Raw genomic sequence first — 22,849 nt, 5'->3', positions numbered from 1 at the left:
AAGCTAACGGTTAAAAATCTCAGTAATTGACCCACAGAATAGTCCATAGGTGCTAATGATTTGATTTATGGTCATTTAATAGGATTTAGCCCTTTACAGAATACTATATAACTTAGAAAAAAATTTTCTTTGTTTGTTTATTCTCTGTCTCTTCTCGTTAGAATGTAAGTTTCATGAAGGAAAGGATTCTATTCTGTGTTCTTCAAAGATATATACCAGGTATCTTGAATAGTGCTTGAATATCACATAATACGTGCTCAATTAATATTTTTGGCAAGAATTCCTGGGGGGACTTCCCTGGCGGTTCAGTGGTTAAGAGTTCGCCTTCCAATGCAGGGGGTGCGGGTTCAATCCCTGGTCGGAGAGCTAAGATCCCCCATACCTGGCGGCCAAAAAACCAAAACATAAAGCAGAAGCAACATTGTAACAAATTCAATAAAGACTTTAAAAATGGTCCACATCCAAAAAAAAAAAAAAATCTTAAAAAAAAAAATTCATGAGGAAAAAACAACTATCCATGGTGTCATCTCTGTTCTTTCAGATAAGAGTACTTAACATATAATCTTTTCTGAGTGCCTAAAATTTTCCAGACATTGTTTTAAGTATATGGGTTATTTCTTCTTCTAATCAACTTTGTAAATATGCTACTAGTATTATTCCCATTTTACAGATAAGAAAACTAGAGTTTATAGAGATGAAGAACCTTCCTCAAGATATTGCTGATAGCAAATGGCAGAGCATCAACAAACTCAGACAGTTTGATTCCATGGCTCACATTCCTATCTACTATAGCATATGTTTTAAAGGTAGTTTCTATTTTGGCTAAACTGAAGAGTAATTCCAATGGTGGAAAATTTAGGCCAAAAGGAAAGGATATTGACAGATGGCAGGACAGGAAGGAAAATATTTCTGAAGCAGAAAATTCTTATATTATGTCCTCTCACATGTTGCATCAAGGCAGGTCCCTCTAAAGAGACTCTATAACCTGGCATATCATGAGAATTGCCTTTATTGTCAATAATAGAATCTGAGCCTCTTCTGACTCTTTTTAACTCACAGTATTTTCCTCTCCTTACCTTTTTCAGCCAAGTTTCTTGACTAGAGATTGGGTAGATAAGCCCTTTGGAGAGAGTATGTGATCAGCCTCGTGCTGTACCAGGGCTAATCGGGTAGTGCAATGGTAAACTAAGAGGGGGAGGCAGGCACACCAGTGATGTAGCCATTTCTTAGTCCAGGAGGGCAGTGTTTGGAAGAGAGATAGTGCAGAAGAGAAGGATGACATTGTAGAGTTACAGGGCATAGAATTTGCCAGCTATTTGGAGAGGGAATAAAAGAATGAGGGAGACCTCAAATGTGACCCTGAGGGAAAGTTTCAGGGCATGCATGACAGGAAAAGCGGTGGTGACATTAACAGAGGAACAGGATGGAAATAATATGTTTTCATTATATTTTCCTGAAATGCCAAGTCAGATTTGCTACCCGTGAGGGTTGAATAAAGACATTTTCAGACATGCAAAATCTCAAAAATGTAGCTCCCACGCAACTTTTGACAGAAAGTTTCTGACAGTTGTGTTCTGCCAAAATGAGGGAATGGACTACAAAAAGAGATATGGGATCTGGGAAAGAGGGATTACAACACAGGGAAGAGGCAAGGTGAATCCCAGGATGACGGCAAAAGGTGATCCCAGAATGGCAGCTATGTGGTAGGCCAACACAGTCCGGATTGGAGCAGGTCAGAAGGCTCCAGGAGAAATTTCTTGAGTAGGATAAACTTGACAAAATATCAAATATATTTGTATATTCTGAGAGGAGATTTCTTTATCCAAGGAGAGAGTTAATTAATTGAAATATTGATCAATATGTGGAAATTTGGAAATTAAAACATTAAATTTAGAGTAAACAAAAAATTACACAAGAATGGAAAATTAATCAGCACAGTACACGGTTCTGCTGGAAATAGATTTACATAGTATTATTATTATAAATGTTAAATAGTAATCTAACACAAGTTTGTTCTACTGGGAGAATGGGAGAAGGGAAAAAGGAGGAAGTGATGTGAAGAAGTGTGGGCAAAAAAGAGCTAAATATTCATTTTCTTTACCAAGAAATCAATAGTGACTAAAATAAAAATAAAAAAACAAGAACCATCATAAGTATTGAAAAATTATTTAAAGACATGGAGGTAAAACAAAAGAATCAGCTAAAAGAGTTAAAAGTGTTTACCGCTGGATAAAATGAAAGGTGTGTGTGTGGGGGGGGGGTGATGACAGTCTACTTAAAAAAAAAATAACGTAGAGTTGTAGAATAACAAACCTTGTAGAAGTGGACTCTTTAAAATATCTGTATATGTAACTTTGATAAAAAATAAAAACTAGACTTTGAAAGAAAGCAGAGGAGAAGGGATTAGTCTTAGCAAGATGGATGGATGATTACAATTAAGGATGAAGATAATGCAGATGAAGGAGGTAGACATTAGGAAACTTTAAGGATTTTTAATTCAGAGTATCTCTTATATTACCAGAAAGAGAATGAGCTAATGTCTTCTGCTGAAAAGTCAAAGCCCTTGAGTATTAGAACATGGTGGGTCAAAGAGGCAAGAAGACACTTATTAAAAGGGCTGCTATGCATCAGTTGAATCAAACTAACATTAGAGGGGGGAGGGAGAGGCATGGACTGGGAATTTGGGATTGGTAGATGCAAACTATTACATTTAGAATGGATAAACAACAGGGTCCTACCGTATAGTACAGGCAACTATATTCAGTCTCCTGGGATAAACCATAATGGAAAAGAATTTTTAAAAAGAGTGTCTATATGTGTAAAACTGAGTCACTTTGCTGTACAGCAGAGATTGGCACAGCATAGTAAATCAACTCTACTTCAATTTAAAAAACACAAAATGAATAAACAAAAACTTGTCCAACAACAACAACAAAACTAACATTAGAAAGCCTAAATTTGTAGGGTACTTTGTCAGTGAAAGTTCCTGGTTTTCTATAGCAGCTGCAGTCTCTGAATGAAATAGCCAATAGGGAACTTGGAGGCTTATTAAGACTTGGAAAATGATGAAGATGAACTAAAGGAAAGAAGACATTTTAGATTCCCAGTCCCTTAGTAGAAAGGCAAATGAAGTCAAATATGGGGAACATCATGGAAATTAGGAGCAATCAGGAGACTGGAGGTTATAATTAGAAAGAAGAACAGAATGAGAGAAAAGGATGGGAGACTGATGTCAAAGATGGGAAATGCAGCTTTTAAGACTGTAGTGTAGAACTTCTTCAAGCAACAGTGAGGTAGGCGAACCCCCAGTCCAAATAGGCAGCCAGCAACAAGCAGGTCAACAGCAACAGGTGACACTGATGCAGCCACAGGGGAGGCTGGATCCCTAAGGCAAAAAGTCAATCACATTGGCCTGAGATGTAAGACGTAGATGGAAAAACAACCAGTGAAGCAAAGTACTCATGGTCCTTCCAAGAAGAGCACAACCCCAAACAGGTTCACTAGAATTTGGTGCAGGCGAGCCACTCTAGTCAAGTCAGCAGCCCTGGAAATTGCCCTTAAGCTTGTGGTCTTATGCTCACATTGTGCTGGGAATGCATTACTGCAGTGCAAGCAGTTAATTAATCAAAGCGTGTAGCTTCTGAAATATGCAGATAAATTAGGAAGGAAAATTGAAACTGTGTTATGTGATTTTTCTTAATGATTAGAGTGTGCTCTAAAGAAACAAAAACAAATTGATTGCCAAAAACCATGTTAATGTGCTTTTAATTCACAAGGGTTAAGCATATAAAAGTCAGAATATTGAAAGTTAAGGTTCTCATAGAAACATTAATTTGACAACATTATGCATACTAGGTGTGGGAGGTTTATATTTTATAACATTAAAAGCAGTAGGGAATATTATAAAATGTGGCTCAGTTAAACAAAATAAAATAACAAATTCAGGGGAAAGTCATTAAACATGACTATGGGGAAATAATTGTTTTGCAACCCCCAAAGAAGGTTGTAAAATTTAATTTTAGAACATAATGCCTTCAAATTTTAAAAAAATTTTTCAATGGAAATTAATCATTTTTACCAAAAATGAATTTTCCTAATACATTGTATATTCTGATATTAGTTTAGGCCTCTCATTTGCAGTCCAGATTTGATCCTAATAGATTAAAAGGAGAACTGACTGGCTATTACGTGGCCTAGTTGATAAAGATTTTGGAGAGTGAAAATAAATTTAAGGGTTTGAAATACTTTTTGTTTAGTTTATAGAGAATATGGACGATAGTATACATGTGAATAAGCCTGCCAGTGTACTAGTACTTTGTTTACACATTTGCCTTCTATGTACTTCTGCATACTATTTGCATGTATGCATTACAAAAATTCCAATCTGACATGCAAAATGTCACATGTAGGTGGCATAGAAAAAGAAAAGAAGCTTAAGGCATGTTCAGGGAAGGAAGTATTCCAGAAAACAAACCCACAGCCTTTAATATGTCTCTGTTTTGGTTCCCACCTCACAAACTGGACAGAAGGTCTGGGAGACTGACTTCTCCAGTGGAGCTGTACTGAGCCACAGGATGCTGTTCTGTCACCCTGGTCACAGAAGCTGTTTACTCTATAGGTGATGCAGGAAACAAGAGTGGTAGACCCATGCAGTAACCCCTTGGAGTCTGTCACCTCCCAATTCAGTCAGAATTTAAGGCAATAATGAGAGAAAGAAAGAAGGAAGGAAGGAAGGGGGGAAGGAGAGAGGGAGGGAGGGAGAGAGGGAGGAAGGAAGGGTACTATATTACTAACATAATACTAATTTAATTATAATTATTACTCAATTCTAATTATTATTTAGTTATTTAATTTTAAGTAATAATAAAGCTTTTCTTGTCCTTTAAATCAAATATAAGCTATTATTTGGCACAAAATTAACAAATGGCAACAACCCCCCCCCCCATAAAGGAGCAGATCATGAAAATATAAAGATAAATTGACATTTTGCTAACATTTCTATTTTCCATTGTATTTTATGTCATAGCAAAGCACTCTACAGAACAATAGAGGTCCATTCATGGAAGAGAGATATGTAAATTCCTGAGCTAGCAGACTCCTGGCCCAATATTCAAGCCACCTCTTCAAAAAGGGCACAATGGTCTGCATTTTTCACTGAAAAACCTATGCAGCCACATTCCATGGCAATGAACTCTATAAACTTGATGAAGAAAAATGCTTTGTATGTTTACTTTAATCTTAACCCCCTGCTATTTTCTGTTTCCAAACAAACAGAAGGACAAATGCAAACTGCCAGCTCGCAGGATGTACAAACAAGTGTTATTGAATATTCAGAAGTATGGTGGTATTTCTAAAGTTCAGCAACACATCACTTAGAGTCTTTCCTTTGTTTTTAATTTTCCTTGTTCAGGCACCACAAGGCCACATAAGGAGGGTGAGGTTCCTGGAGTGGACTATATTTTCATCACTGTTGAAGATTTTATGGAATTGGAGAAAAGTGGTGCTCTCCTAGAAAGCGGGACTTATGAAGGTAAGCACAGCTCTACCGCTGAATTTATTTCTCATCGCATCACATTTTTCTCCTTTGACTGAAATGCATTAGAACACCAGATTACTAATGTGCTGTTGTTTTGGTTTGAGAGCTTTAATGAGGTCACTTTAGAAGTGTATTTTGTAAAGAAAAATTAAAATATGTCTGCGTTAATTCTACTCTTAAGAAGCTAAGAGAAATGTGTATGTACATACCCTCTGAAGTATCCTTGTGATCAGGATATCCTGAGGCTAAGCTGTGATCTTGCAGATAAATTATCTTCATCTCTAGGCAGCATCTAAAGAGCACAGGGCTTGAGTTCCAGTCTTGTCACTACCTCTGTGTAGTTTTCTCCGGTTACTTCACTTCACTTGCCTTCACTTGCCTCTCATGCACAATGATGGTGTAGGAAAATATGATATGTGGATGAACTCCAAAGCTCTACCACAGGTTTCCTTGTGTGCCCGTGTCAAACATGAACAAATGAAATTAAAACCTTGAAGGTGGGACGTATGATTCAGAGCAAGAAGCAGTGTAACCTAAGCCAGAATCTGCTTCAGTTCCAAACCCGGCTTTACTACTTACCCACTATGAATATGAAGTAAGCCAGTGAGTATCTCTGAACCTCAGTAGTCTTATCCATAAAAGGAGAAATGATAGCATTGAAAAATACAAATAAATAACATGCTTGCATGTATATGTTCAAGTAACATCTACATGTATGCAGTTTATGTCTAATGAAGTTACAGATCTGTGTCTGTATAATGAAATTTTAAAGTAATATAACTAAAAAACAGTAGAAAATAATACCTTTAGTCCTACGTCACAGTTACTGTATATGTAAACTATATTTATATATATTATTACATCCAAAGATGAATCTAGTTTTACTGAACTGCAATTAATAGTGAGTGATATTAAAAACAAAACTCACATGCATTGCTGCTTAGCCCATCAAATATCAGAGGTCTACCATGAGCAACTAAACTGGGTTTGTAACAGTTGGCCCTCCTCTTCCTCCTTCATTTACTTGTAGATGTCCAGTGGACTATAGTTATTTAAGAACTCAGTATTTTTAAGTTGTTAGAAGTATTAAAATCTCTTTTTACTTCACACTCCTAAGGCAATTTAGGCTGAGACATGTGCCTAAGTTATGGGTCAGACATTTAGTTGCTTATTTCCACATTCATAGGAAATAGGCAAAAATACCCACGAAAAGAAAATGGTTTTAAATGAGTGTTGTTTCTTCTTCTAATTGTCAAAAATGAATAATAGTGTGGGTTGATTGAAAATATTATGTTTATTTTTTATTGAAGTATAGTTGATTTACAATATTGTATTAGTTTCAGGTTTTCACAGCATAGTGATTCAGTATTTTTATACATTAGACTCCATTAAAAGTTATGACAAGATAATGCCTATAATTCTCTGTGCTATGCAATATATTCTTGTTGCTTATCTGTTTTATACATAGCAGTTAAATAAAAAAGCTGTGTTGATCATATAAGCTGCCTTAAATTATATATGAAAAATAAATTATAAATCATAGAAAATAATGATATCAAAGAAGTCAGAGTAAATTAACAATAAATTTTGTAGTATGTTTTCCTGTGGGCTTTGCAACATGATTTAGTGGCATTCATTAATTTGCATGTCTGCTAATAATAATGCCTTGTATTTAGTTACCGTATTTAAATGTCATATTTATGTAGCAAAGAACAAATGCCTTAATATCCACGAGCATTCCAAGAGTAGTATGACCCTTCCTTTCTTTTTTTTTGTTAAATAAAGATTGTATTAACTGTATAGAAAGTGAAAAAATTAAATCCAGTGTTCATGTTAAATTTCCTGTATTCTTATGATAAACTAGATGTCATGAAGTTTAATATCAATATTTAAAAATAAAGCCTAGCTTAAATTTTAGGTTTCAGTTAAATTTTGAGGGAAATATCCTGAAACCATACAAATGTAACCAAGTTTTGTGAGTCAGGGTGGGTTATCCTGAAGCTTCTTCAGAATTTTTTTCAGCACTGAGAGTAGAGTTGGCTAAATTGGTGCCAAATTGTTAATCTCCCAAGCATGCATAGAGCTGATCTTTGAATAATAAGGCTGATTTACACATATGACTTTGGGGAATCAATACTGTTATTTACAAATACACACTGTGTACTTGAATAAATAAGCTCTTTTCTCAGTTCGCATAACCATCTGGGTGGACACCTAGGGAGCCTTCTCAAATCTCAGAATCTTCAGATTTTCCAACAGTTACAGCTGAGGAACCAGTAGAATTGGCATTCTAATAAAAATCACTGCTGTTCCTTCAGAATTAATCACTAGCTCCAGACTCAGAGCTACCTGAGTTATTTGTGTTTTTAATGTGTTATTCATCAAGGAAGACTAGGGAATGCGTTTTCTGCTGTTGGTGCTTTCAGCATATACAGAGTAACAATCATGTACTACTCAACTAGATAAAGAAGGACCTCAGAGCTTTTATATTTGTCAAACTTTCGTGGTATCACTCTCTCATAAAATAACAAAATACCACTTTCTCTGTTATATGTTCTCCCTTCTGCAGTGTTTGGGCCATTGTTCTCCTTCCTCCTCCTTGCTAGATCATTCTCATGCTTTCTCAGTACTCTTTAGAGCTCTCAGCTAGGCTAGAAAATCCAATTCTGATATCTGTGAATCCACTAAAGATATTAAAAAGAAATTGAGTTCCTCTGAGCATTAAGGTCACAAACCTGTTAACCATGTAGGATCCTTAAGACTGATATATGTATGTATATACTTCTGTCTTGTTGTCAATAATTCTAATTTTAATCTGGAATTTGTCCTTTGATTAGAAATGAGATAGACTATCCTGAATTGTAGTTCTGCTTCTTAGAAACTGGCCCAAAGTCCTTGCTCCAGAAGAACAATTCTGTTATTACCAGAGGCTGCAAGGAAGGCCTTAATATACTTGTGTTACCTTCTACAGTTAGGCCACATGGCGCTAGGCAGAATTTTAGCAGATTCTTAAAGCCTTTTTCTGCATCACCAACCCCCCATCTAGTATGAGCACCTCATTTCAGTTTGTTATACAACAGCTGCTGAATGGCTCTTCATGTAAATGGCCCAGAGGACTTGACTGTAATGGACCATCAGGTGTCGGTAAAGACTCTTCCATGACTTGGATGACCTCATCTTCATCTTTTCATATTCAGTCAGGTTGAAAATTAAGTTAATATAACAAGGCCTAGTGACAAGCCTGACATAACCTCAAGTAACAGGAAGAACACCATGAACCTTCCTGTCAGGACTGAAGATGTAGGCTTCATGTGAAACACAGACCACAGAGCTCTGTGGATGAATGCAGACAATTCCGTTGGGATTAAGGTCACATGCAGGTATAAATGTGGCACCGCGAGGTAGAATTAAATAAGTAGGTTTGGTAATCTAAAGGTTAAGTACTCTAAGTACCTGGAAGGAAGCAGTGCCCTTGGGAACTGTCCGAAGTGCTGAATTACCCAGGGATCTAAATCTGTGAATCCTGCCTGACCTACTTCTTCCAGTTGTCTGGAATGCTACATTCATGGTTTCACTGACCACTCACACTGCCTCACCCTGAGTTCTGAATGACATCTTTAACAAACCCATGTCCCCTGAGCTGCACCTGGACTCTTATTTCATTTAATTCATCTAGTGAGATCATCCACAGTCATATTCCAGAGCAGCAGTTCTGTTGTAACATTTGCTATCATATTTTGCTGTTCTGCTTTTAAATTGAAACAAAGCTATTTTTCTGTCTATTGAAGAAACCCTTAAAGTTTCTTAAAGTTAAAGGTTTTCTTTAAATAGACATAAGCTCAATTGTAATAGTCCTTCAATTTTTAAGAGGACCAAATCAAACCCGGCAAGTTATTAGGGCATCTGCAGAATATAGTGTAAATATGGCACTCACCTTCACCTTGATGCTGTGGTTTCTTCTATTCATGGACCCTAATGTATATGGACTTGAGCCAACTGTTAACAGCCCACATAGTTTCTTAAACAATTTTATTACAAGGCCTCTGAAATTCAAGTTTTCTCACAACTGTACATAAATGAGTGCTGTTCTCCCTGGTATAACACATACAATCCTACAAAATTTTAAATATTAAGGACAAATAATTTTCTAGGAAAATAAGCCAATAACTCCTATGATGAGAGAAGAGATACAACAAATTTTACATAAATCCATTTAATTTTACTAACTAAAATCCACATCCACTTTTTTTAGTATGACCTTGGTGCATTTATTATTGAAATTTTGAATCTCTATTTCCAGTCAAGATAGCACTGGTGACAGAGAGATGCTCAATCCAATAAAAAATCATTATTAGTACTATAAATAGTCTTCAGAAAAACCATTCTTCTATCAGTCCAAGTTTCTATCCACTGAAATGTAAATATTTCCTGAAGGGCAGATCAATGCTTCAATTGATGCTAAGATTGCTGTCATTCCAGGAGACCAAAAAAGAGATAAAATGTCATTGTTTCTCTTTCCCTTATACTCTATTACAAGAGAAAATTTTTACTATGTAAGTAATAGCCTCCACAACAACAGTTCTTGGAGCTTGCAGTTAAAAGGGTCCAGCTATTATTACATATTGTAAGATTTTTTTTCTTTTGCTATTTCCTTCTTTTTCTTTCTCTTGGCAATTTTCCTATTGTGGAAGATTCTAAGCTGTGCATTTGGGTGTTCATTTTAGAAACACTAAACACTTGCACATAAAATTCAGTATGTGTTTATTTGACCAGTAAAGGAAAAACACATTTAGTGAAGTTTTACACCCCTTTGAGATCTTACAAGGCCAGAGGTTTTTTGTAAGTGGTTCATTATGTGTTCAAAGGTATTTGCAGAGAGCATATGATTTTTGCATGCTGCTTTGCTCCTGTGTAAGGCACTAAGACTGGAAGTGTTATTGTGCATTAAAATGTGATAAAATTCCCTCTTGGTTTGGGACTTTTGTTAAGCCCAGCTTTTTCCAAAGTATGTCATGCAAATGCCTATTTCTAAGTACTCTTTTTTCCCCAAAAGGAACTAGAAGGAACAGACCAATCAGTTAATTAACTAATTTAATATTATCATGTAAATTATAACTTAAAGTCTGAAGTCAAGGAAAATAAAATGACTTGTTTACTATTACCTAAACTGCAATATTAACCAGTTTCCTGTTAGTTCTATATTTTTTTGTTCAGTGTAGCTGAAAGGAACAGGACCAACCTTTTTGGAGTATATTATTAAAATAAAGCCAGTATTCATGGGCATAAGACTCACTTCTTTGACTCTCTCACAACCCATAATGATATTAGGTAAAGCTGAGGATTCCAAAACTGTGATATTTGGGGTTTCCTTAATTTCCCTCAAGCTTGTGTCTTTAATTACAATGATTTTCTAACTCCTGTACACATCCTTTATAAATTTTTATCTGAAACAAATTGAGATTTCACATGAAATAAATATCATGCCCCTCATTTAGTGGGAAGAAAAACTGCATGACTTTAAAATTTTTACTTATATTTCTCTTCACTACTTCAACAAGCAGAACCTATTTGCCTTTGCTGATTGGGTGAATATTTTCACCTCTGAGTTGTTTTTCTGAGTGGACAAAAATGGATAACAATATTGATAATAAATATTTTGTAATGTTTATTTGTGTATTGCTGCAGCTGTGAATATATATTGAAAAATATTTACTGGATCTTACAATTCCATGACTATCAAAGACAGTAAATTCACTCATTCCACACGATCAATTCTTGATCAAATTGATTACAACAGTCTTCTGCATGAGAGTTCATGTTTCTCTAAAATAACATCAACATAGTGATTATCAGTGGCTCTTGCCATTAGTCTTAGATTAGACATATAGACCTTCCTAAAGGAGAAGTTTCATTTATTCCAGTTATTCTCAGTGATGCCCTAATGTCCCCTTCCTGTCAAACTTTTTTCAGAGACTTGTTTCATACATCAGTTATTTGAAAACTATAACCTAACATCCTACTCTACAAAAGCTTTTTTTGTATCTGAATTTCAAATCTGAAAAATAAAACTTTCTGAGACATTCTTTCCTTGTATTTTCCTTACTTCTGATCTAAGAGACAGCGGAGTCTAGAATCTGATTAACCACAGATCTGTTATTTCTCTCCGGGGGAATAGAAATCATCAAAAAATAGGAAAGCTGTGTCCTAATTTTTATTACTAAATACTTTATTTCAGAACATTGATCTCAATCTCCAACAAAGTTACAGTAGATGTAGATGGTTTTATGAATTGTTTTTATAAACTGCAACTTTCATTCATCCTGTGCACAAAACAATATCTGAAACTTTGAGGCTTCCATTGATCATGCTGCAAAGTAGACAGAGGTATTGAGTGCTTTGACTAAAAATTAGTCAAACTGTAACTGAAGTACCAGTTCTCAATAATACCCTGCTGTCCTTATATTTAAAAGCAATCATGTTGTATAAGATTCATACTCTATGAAAGCTCTTCCTTATTGAAGGCTTCAAACTCTGACAATTATGGAAAATCATTCATAACATTAGGTTAAAATTTAATCTGCCGAAGCAGTTAGTCCCTCTTTATATAATAATCGGCTCTCTTAGATCTGTTATGGGCTGTATATGTATGTATGTAACAACCAGCTAAAAAATTAGGATCAAGTGGTCAACATATCTTGTCTGCATGGGATTTTCTCCATAAAAACTAATTCTTAAAGACACTAAAAGTATGAATTTTTAGGGCCCAGTAAAAACAGAAATTGATACTTGTTATTAGTTATAACAAAATCGGAAGTTTTACTTATACTGTCGTCAGCCTATTTATATTAGCTATGCTGGCTTCCTTTCTGTTCCTCAAACAGAACAAGCATATTCTCATCTACCTGGGATCTTCAATTTGTCATTTCATTTTCCTAGACTACTTGTGTTCCAAATAACCACATATTCCTTTTTCTTACTTTGAGATATTCATCTAAGAATCTTCAGGAAACTCTTACCTGACAACCTTATCCAAAATAACACCTGCTGACATTCTCCATTCCCTTCCTCTGATTTATTTTCTTTATTGTACTGACTATAACTGAAAATGCATCATTCTATGTCCATTTGTTTATTTGATTATTGTCAGTGTCTACCCACTAGAATGTAGGCTTCTCAAGAGGTCAGATAATTTGAACCACTGCTAATTCTTGAGCTTAGAATGGTTCTGTCACCTAGGAAGCACTCAATGAATATAAATTGAATGAATGCCTAAGTTCCTTCCTTGAACCAAACAATGGGAACCCCTTAATCCCTATGCAGAAGTTCAAATAGAATTGAAACCCTGGACCACATCTACTTCCTAATTCAAAATTCTCTAGGTCAGAAGTTTAGAGCTGCAGCATCAATTTGGCTTCAGAATCTTGTCCTAGATTACCTTGTATTATAATTGTAATCATTTTGTTCTTGTCTTAAATCTCGTTGTTAACCTCATGGGTCCCTGTTCTGAGTTCCCATACCTGTTTTTCTCTCAGTATCCTCTACACTGTAACACTTTCTCCAGAATATAGTTCTTATCTTTCTATGGCCATTCCTCGTAGTCTGGTTTTCACTGCAGTGATTCATTGTTGGTCAGATTTCCTGAACTCAAAGCCTAGTAAGCTTAGTCAACAAAACGGTATCTTCCAGTAAACCTCCCCCACCCCACCAGCTCCACCTCCCAAGTTCCATGGACGGTGCCACCTACATACTTCTTGAACTAATGATAATTACCCTGTCCTATAACTCCTGTCTTTGTTCACGCTTGCTTTAATCTTTTTCAAAAGTTTTACAAAGACTTTCTTGATTTCTCTACCTCTAGTATAGAAAGTCAGTAGAGAGTTGGAGAACAGAAGTAATGAGGCCAAACCTACAGGAGAGATAGAAAGGTCCTAGGATATATTGGAAAATATGCAAATTCAGAATGTTATTTTAAAACAAAGGAACTAGTATGTGTGTTCTCTCAATAAAGAAATGTGAAGGCATTCTAATTAACATGGACATATGGTACTTGGAATTTATTAGGTATTTCACTAACATTTTCTGGCTGGTTTTCAATAAAGTATAAGGGAGCATGAGTTTGTTTATTCTTCTTTTATTCTTAGGCGATTTAATGGAAAGGAAATGAAAATAAAATTTTATTCAATTATTAATTATACATTGCTAATAAGATTTCTACTCCCACTTCACCTTTCTCTCTCTCTCTTTCTCTTTTACATTAGGATGCCTTCTTTCAATTTTCTTACAATAGGTGAAAGTTTGATTCCTTTCACTAAACAGTTAATGGGTACAATGATAATTCTGAAAATTTTATATTTTAAATTTGATTACTGGTGGTAAACCAAATACTTAACACAACATAAAGAGTCAATAAGCAAAAAAGTTTTAAACAATATATAGGAAGCTCAAACTGACATGAACCTTATGATAGGTAAATAAAAGGTAAAGACTTGATTTAAATTTTTCCACTGAGCTTTTTTTCTTTTACTCCCCTACCTCCATGACATATCTGAAGATATTACAGCAGGGGACATACATTTACCTAGAGAAACCTGTCCTTTGGCATTGTGACCTGATATTGGAGGGTGCTATTTCCCAAAAGCATCTGTTGCCTCTGGGCTAGCCCGTAAGGACAGAAAGGTTCTCCAGGCCGGATCCCTCATGGTCCTTCCCAGAAGGATTAGATACTTCTGACTTAGGCTCCTACTCTCTGAGGGTGAGAGTCAATCGTTTCCATAAAACTTCCAGAGAAAAATCTTCTGATGCAGCCATCTGGTTTCCCTGGAGATGAAGCAAGTATTATTATACTTGAAGTGAAGTATAACCCACTGCAACATGGGCATTTCCTATCGTTTGTACCTTCAAGTATGTGCAGGACTATTCATTTTACAAATAATATTTGCAGACTTGGTAACTTTAACTCCTTTCCTCCCTCTTCCCCTATCTTCCCTCAGTTTAATGAGTCTCTCATTTATGGTAAAATGTAGCAGCAAATTAGAAGAAGATGCTTGCAATGGTTTATGTGAGGGAGGGAGAGGAGACGATGGAGACTCCTAGAGGCTGGCATGCTGACAGCCTCACAGGGCTTTAAGACAGGGGAAAAGTGCAAAAAATGTACAGATGAAATTTAAAAACCAGAGTCGTCTAGGGTCATTTGTTATAGTGGGAGCACTCATCAGTCTCCCAGATGACAGCGGAGTATTGCAACCCAGCACAGCTATTGATTTTCCTAATAATTACCCTGAGCTATCCAGAAAAGGTTAAGGTGCATGCAAAAACGTAATATTTGAGAAAGATTTGCTTCAAAGGTGATTAAAATTTTAAAGTTTGAACTTCTAAAGGGGAAAGGCTAGAATCTTCACCTAAATAGAATACTACACTCCCTGAAAATGCCAAGCAAATGGAACACATATCTTGTTATAAAATATTTTAACTATCTTCTGTCTAGAAGCAATTTATAATATGCATTCAAATTTATATTCGAATTAACATGATTAAACTATTGATAATTAATTTATGAATGTGTTCTATAAATGCAGATAAACCTGATGTTCTTATATGCCCCAAGCATTCTAGACACATATAAATATGCTTTAGAAAAATGACTAGATTGTAATGAAATTGGAAACAACATATTCTTTGGCCCCAATAATGTTTGTCATTTTTTGAATATGTTAGATTTAAAATAGATCTATAAAACTATCAGTGCATTACCAAACTGTTAAAATCAATGTATTAATAAAATGCACATTTACAAGTTCATCTGCTATTTTTTTAATCTTAACATACTAGTTTCTAGACTTTTTTTCACTTTTTGAGACACTCACCTGTCCCCCAGGAATCTTAAGGAGTGATAGCTGCAGGCTACTTTTTCAAAGCCTATATTTACAACTTGGGGGGTAAATAATACATCATTATCTTGGTTTATTTTCATGAAAAGTTCACCTTCAGAGAGTGTTATATATACTCATCTTAGAAGCAAAACATATTAATCAGAAGTTAAAGATATCCTACAGTGGGAAGCTTTCTTGCAACATTATGTTATCATGTTTTTCCTTCACGTTCTTGGTCCTGCCTTTGCACTAACCTTCGTTTTAGTACTCTTCTTGCTTGTTTTCCTTTTAATATTTAGCTCCTGTCATATTTTTATTCTCTCACAATTTAGATTTTCTTTTTGCTGATCTTTCAAGTGTTTTGTTTATACCAGCAGCCCACTGACACTATTCTCTTTCTTTATTCTTGCTTTGTTTATCTTTTGATTTCTCCTGAAAATTGAGAAGCCTACATGGATTCTCTGCTGTATTCCTACTCTATGTCCTAAAATTCTTCCTCTTTTGGGATATGCTACATTTTATACTTCAAATGGTTTTATATCTTGGTTCTGGATCTTACATTTCAATTCTTTTTTTTTTTTACCTGTATAGCTATAAGGAACAACAAGAATAATGGAGATGATATTTATAAATGTTCCCACAAGGCAATGACTTGTTGAATAGAGTGGAAATTTAACTAAAATGACTTCTCTGTCCTTCATGGAAGCAACACTGTCTTAGAAATGGGCATGCTCGTGGGAGTTTTGTTCAAACACAAGTTGTATGGTTTGGCATGGTGTATGTCTAAAAACTGATGCAATTTACCCCAATTCACTACACTTTTCATGTTACTCAATAAGTCCAATGGTATATTGGAATCTGCCCTCTTGGCAAATGGGTCGTACATAATTAATATTTGCTTGAATGGAAAAAATTATTTCAATTGATATATATCTCATTTTCTCTTTATAATTTAATAAATTATATCATATCCCTGTAGTTTAGAAAATATAACATTTTCTTCTTTTATTATTCTTTCATCTTCAAATCCTTATCCTATTATCCACACAGGCTTTCTTAGTAGTAATTAGGAAGCTATTAAGGGGAATAAAAAATGTTTGTCTCTGAGTATATGAAAATACTGAGCTAACAAAGGAAGAGATGCACTTTATTTTCATTTCTTCTTTTTTTTCTTATTTTATTCTTTAATTTAAAATTTTACTTCATTTTTAAACCATACCCTGTGAATACTCATTCTCATCTCAGAGAAACACATCCCATGTATTCTTGTTGCTTATTACTTTCTATTCTTGAGTATTCTTACAGTTACCATTGATTTAATTCTATTATATGTAATTTGAGACCACACTTGCTCCTTGGTAGACTCCAATAACTTCTTATTATAGAAATGGATTCAGAAATAATATTTAATAGAATTGTTTATATCCTTCCAACATGGGTTTTCAGTAACTTGAAAAGTATTTTTGTTTATGTGTTTCATTTAAATTTTACATAACTCCTCTATTAATGAAAAAATGCATCCTCATGGCATCTATTTTTCACAAACAATAGTAGAAGTAGAAATCATATAAGAGAGTAGAACATTCCCAAGAGTGCATGAAAGTAGATCACGGCTGCCTCAAAATAAGAAAATATTGATCAAGATCTTGCCAAAGGTAACAAAATACATTAAATGTGAGCATGAAAATATTGAGACAGCAGGTTGAAAAGCTAGTGTTTGGGTTTTAAAGGGAAGATGCTGGCGCGGGGGGACTATCAGGTTGCTAGAGAGGGAATTGACTTTGACAGGCCTTGCTAAGGCAGGGTGGATTCAAGTCCTAGAACAGTCATTTGCAACTTTTTTGTGCTAGCAATCTTGTACTTTCAAGTACAAGAATTATTGGCACTTGAAGGAATTAAATAGAAGTATAATACTGCAATGTTCAGAACTGGGTGATTGTCTGATGGAGTGGTTTGCATCCCAGGCTGCACCTGCGTGTTCCAAAAAGTTCTGGTCTCTTTGATGTCAACTAAATCATACCACCATGCCCATCATATTTTCTGAAAAATAACACTGGAACAGAATCTGTCTCATTTGCAGCCAAAAAAAAAAAAGGTCTAAAAATGTATTAAAATACAAAGGATAGCTAGTGAAGGGCTGGCTGCAGTGCTCCAGGGAAACAGGGCATTGGTGGGGAACAACTGTGGCCTAGAGGAAGCCAAGAATTATTTGTTCAAGTATGCATTTGAGGCCTAGGAATGGCAAGACCAAATGCTAATCTTGGATTTGTCTTGAACTTCGTGTGGGACTGAAAGGGCTCTAGGATTACATGAGCACTGTGTTTAAATGACTGATGAGTGGGACATCATAGAGAAATGAAACTTGTTCTGTGTGACCTTAAAGAGTGGGACTAGGGCAAATAATAGATAAAGGGACAAAGATTGTGGTCAGATATAAAGAAATGCTATCTAATAACCAGGGCTGATGAAATAATAAACTCAATGTGTTGGTAAATAGTTGCTGGGATTGCCAAACATGAGCTAAGAACTCTCTTGTAGGGTTGTTCTAAATGGGATACACAAATGGATAAACACTTAGGCTGAAAAAACTACAACATCAAAAGATCAAAAACAGTACCAGATGTGATGATTAATTTATGTGTCAATTTGACTGGACCTTGGGATGCCTAGATATCTGGTTAAACATTGTTTATGGGTGTGTCTACAAACGTGTTTCCAAAATAGATAAGCATTTGAATTGGTGAATTCAGTAAAGCATATTGGCCCTCCCCAAGCATCAGTCAACATGTTGAGAGCCTGAGTAGAAGAAAGAGGTGAAGGAAGATTGAATTTGCTCTCTGCCTGACTGAGTTGGACATCAATCTTCTCCTAACACTTGATGCTCCTGGTTTTTAGGCCTATGTATCCTATTTGTTCTTTCTCTAGATAATCCTCACTAATACACTAGACTTCATGCTTTGCATATGCTATCTGTAATTTTCACATTGTTTCTTCCATGAAAGTATTATTTTAATGCTTTTTACAAGGAGGAATCTGAAGCTCAAAGATGTTTAGTAATTGTAAGAAGTCTCTCAGGTAGTAAATGACAAAATTGAAATTGCTTCCAGCCTTGTTTGACACAAAGTCTGTGCTTGAAGGAACATTTTCCCATTGGGAAAATATTCAGTCAATGTAATGTAAGGCCTAATTAGGAAAATAATTTCCTTTACAATAGCACCAAAAAGAATAAAATACTTAAAAAACTTAACTAAGGAAGTGAAAGACCAGTATACAGAAAACTACAAAACACTGATGAAAACATTTTAAAAAGACATAAACAAATGGAAAGATATTCCATATTCATCAATTTTGGAAGATTTAATATTGCTAAAACATCCAAACTATCCAAAGTGATCTACAGATTCAATGCAATCCCCATCAAAATCCCAATATCATTTTTTACGAAAGTAGGAAAAAACAATTTTATAATTCACGTGGAACCACAAAAGACCACAAATAGCCAAATCAATCCTTAGAAAAAAGAATGATGTTGGGGGCATCACTCTTCCTGATTTCAAAATACATAAAAAGGTTAAAAGAATCAAACAGCATGGTACTGGCATAAAGACAGACATATATACCAACAGAACTGAATAAAGATCCCAGAAATAAATCTACACATATATAGTTAACTGATGTTCGACAAGGGTGCCAAGAATATAAAGAGTAAAGGATGGTTTCCTCAACAAATGGTGCTGGGAAAACTGGATATCCATATGCAAAAGAATGAAATTGGACTATTATCTTTTTTTAAATTTTTATTTACTTTATTTGTTTATTTTTGGCTGCGTTGGGTCTTCGTTGCTGTGCGCGGGCTTTTTCTAGTTGGGGCAAGCAGGGGCTAATCTTTGTTGCGGTGTGCAGGCTTCTCATTGCAGTGGCTTCTCTTGTTGTAGAGAATGGGCTCTAGGCGCACAGGCTTCAGTAGTTGTGGCACGCGGGCTCAGTAGTTGTGGCTCACAGGCTCTAGAGCACAGGCTCAGTGGTTGCAGTGTACGGGCTTAGTTGCTTCACGGCATGTGGGATCTTCCCGGACCAGGGCTCGAACCCATGCCCTCTGCATTGGCAGACAGATTCTTAACCACTGCGCCACCAGGGAAGTCCTTGGACCATTATCTTGTACACAAAAAATAACTCAAAATGGATTAAAGAGTTAGACATAAGATTTGAAACCATAAAACTGTGAGAAGAAAACATAGGGGGAAAGATTCATGACATTGATCCTGGCAATTTCATGAATGACACCAAAAGCCCAGGCAACAAAAACAAAAAAACAAGTGAGACTACATCAAACTAAAAACGTGCACAGCAAAGGAAACCATCAACAGAGTGAAAAGGCAACCTACTGAATGGGAGACAATATTTTCAAATTATATATCTGATAAAGGGCTATATCCAAAATATATAAAGAACTCATACAACTCAATAGCAAAAAAACAAAAACAAACAAACAAACAAAAACACTGATTTAAAAATGAGTAGATCTGAATAGACATTTTTCCAAAGAAGACATACAGATGGCCAACAGGTACATGAACAGTTGCTCAGTGTCATTAATCATCGGGAAAATGCAAATCAAAACCACATGAGATATGACCTCACACCTTTTGGAATGGCTATTATCAAAAAAACAAGAAATAACAAGCACTGAGGAGCTGGAGGAATCAGGCTCCCTGATTTCAGACTATACTACAAAGTTACAGTCATCAAAACAGTATGGTACTGGCACAAAAACAAAAATATAGATCAATGGAGCAGGATAGAAAGCCCAGAAATAAACCCATGCACCTATGGTCAATTAATCTGTGACAAAGGAGGCAAGACTATGCAATGGAGAAAAGACAGTCTCTTCAATAAATGGTGCTGGGAAAACTGGACAACTATATGTAAAAGAATGAAATTAGAACATTCTGTAGTACTATACACAAAAATAAACTCAAAATGTAATAAAGACCTAAATGTAAGACTGGATACTATAAAACACTTAGGGGAAAATATATACATAACACTCTTTGACATAAATCACAGCAATATCTTTTTTGATTTATCTTCTAGAGTAATAGAAATGAAAACAAAAAATAAACAAATGGACCTAATTAAACTGAAAAGCTTTTGCACAGCAAAGGAAGCCATAAATGAAAGGGAAAAAAACCCCACAGAATGGGAGAAAATATTTGCAAACAATGCAACTGACAAGGGATTAATCTCCAAAATTTACCATCAGCTCATGCAGCTCAATATCCAAAAAAAAAACAAAAAACAAAAAAAAAGTCAAAATATGGGCAGAAGACCTAAATAGACATTTCTCCAAAGAAGACATACAGGTTGCCAAAGAGGCACATGAAAAGATGCTCAACACCGCTAATTATTAGAGAAATGCAAATCAAAACTACAACGAGGTATCACCTTACACGGGTCAGAATGGCCATCATAAAAAAGTCTACAAACAATAAATGCTGGAGAGGGTGTGGAGGAAGGCAAATCCTCTTGCACTGTTGGTAGGAATGTAAATTGGTACAGTCATTATGGAAAACAGTATGGAGGTTCCTTAACAAACTAAAAATAGAGTTACCATATGATGCAGCAACCCCACTCCTGGGCATATATCCAGAGAAAAACCTGGCTCGAAAAGATACATGCACCCCAATGTCATTGCAGCACTGTTTATAATAGCCAAGACATGGAAACAACCTAAATGTCCATGGACAGATGAATGGATAAAGACGACTTGGTACATATGTACAATGGAATATAACTCAGCCATTAAAAAGAATGAAATAATGCCAACTGCAACAACATGGGTGGACCTGGAGATTATCAAACTAAGTGAAGTAAATCAGACAGAGAAAGACAAATATCATATGATCTCACTTATATGCAGAATCTATAAAAAAAAATGATACAAACAAACTTACTTACAAAACAGAAACAGACACACAGACTTAGAAAATTAACTTATGGTTACCAGCAGGGAAGGGTTAGGGGGAGGGATAGATTGGGAGTTTGGGATTGACGTGTACACACTGCTATATTTAAAATAGATAACTAATAAGGACCTACTGTATAGCACAGGGAACTCTGTTCAATACTGTGTAATAACCTAAATGGGAAAGGAATTTGAAGAAGAATAGATACATGCATATGTATAACTGAATCACTCTGCTCTACACCTGAAACTAACACAACATTATTAATCAACTATAATCCTATGTTAAATAAAATTTTAAAAAAAGAAAATGGAAAAAATAAATTTAAAACGTTAATGGATTTGGAAAAGAAAAGAAAGAAGCATTGGCAAGGATGTGGCCATGCTCATCCTTGCTCTGTTGGTGGGAATTGTAGCCACTATAGAAAATAGTATGGAGTTTCCTCAGAAGATTAAAAATAAAATTACCATATGATCCAACAATTCTAATTCTGGGTATTTTTCAGAGAAGAACAAAAACATTAACTTGAAAAGATATCTGCACCCCTGTATTCCTTGCACCATATTTACAATAGCCAGAATATATGGAAGCAACCTAAGTATCAGTTGATGGAAGAATGGATAAAGAAATTGAAATACACACACACACACACACACACAAACACACACACACACACACACACATGCACACACACAGAGGAATATTATTCAGTCATAAAAAAAATAATGAAATCTTGGCCATTCACAACAACATGGATGAAACTTGAGGGCATTATGCTAAGTGAAGTAAGTCAGACAGACAAAGAAAAATATCGTATGAACTCTCTTATATGTATAACCTAAAAAAAAATTTTTTTTAACAAAACCAAACAAACAAAAACCAGACAAGCTTATAGATACAGAGAACAGCCTGGTAGTTGCCAGAGGCAAGGGTTGCTGGTGGGAAAAATGGGTGAAGTCAAAAGGTAAAAAAAATTAATACAGTGAGCAATAATTACTTTTGGAAGGCAGGGATTGAGGGAAGGAAAGAGAGAACAAAGGTTTATTGACTTAATTAAATTCTGTTGTAATCATCTTTTTATATGTCTTTCCAACTGGGCTTTAAGCCCTTTGCTTCAGGGAGAGTTTCTTATTTATATTTATAGGCCTAAAACCCACAGTAGCTGGCACACAGTAATCAATAAATTGCCTTGGAAGGTGGGGAAAAAAGAGTTAATCAGCAAAATATATAAGGAACTCCTACAACTCAAGAGAAACAAAAAGCAAAAAACTAATACACTAATTTTAAAATGGGTTAAGGACTTAAATAGGCATTTCTCCAAAGAAAACATACAAATGGCCAACAGGTATATGAAAAAATGCTAAATGTCACTAATCAGCAGGGCTATGCTTAACTACTAATGAATGGACTATATGACGCCGTGTTCATACACAGGACATTTTTTTTTTTAACATCTTTATTGGAGTATAATTGCTTTA

General features: G+C 35.3%; 1 protein-coding gene across 7 annotated transcripts in view; it reads left to right on the top strand.

Moving 5' to 3' along the window:
* MAGI2 (membrane associated guanylate kinase, WW and PDZ domain containing 2) overlaps nt 1–22,849 on the top strand; it is a 1,336,469-nt gene that overhangs the window by 730,217 nt on the left and 583,403 nt on the right. For all 7 annotated transcript variants that reach the window (XM_082473412.1, XM_082473411.1, XM_082473409.1 and 4 more), the window contains exon 3: nt 5,411–5,530. In XM_082473412.1, the coding sequence (XP_082329538.1) occupies nt 5,411–5,530 (120 nt within the window). The remainder of the gene's footprint in view (nt 1–5,410; nt 5,531–22,849) is intronic.

Source organism: Balaenoptera physalus (genome assembly GCF_965194825.1).
Source record: "Balaenoptera physalus genome assembly, chromosome: 8".
NCBI classification, from domain to species: Eukaryota; Metazoa; Chordata; class Mammalia; order Artiodactyla; family Balaenopteridae; genus Balaenoptera; species Balaenoptera physalus.
Note: the sequence above shows the minus strand (reverse complement) of the source record. Positions and strands in the feature narration are given on the sequence as shown.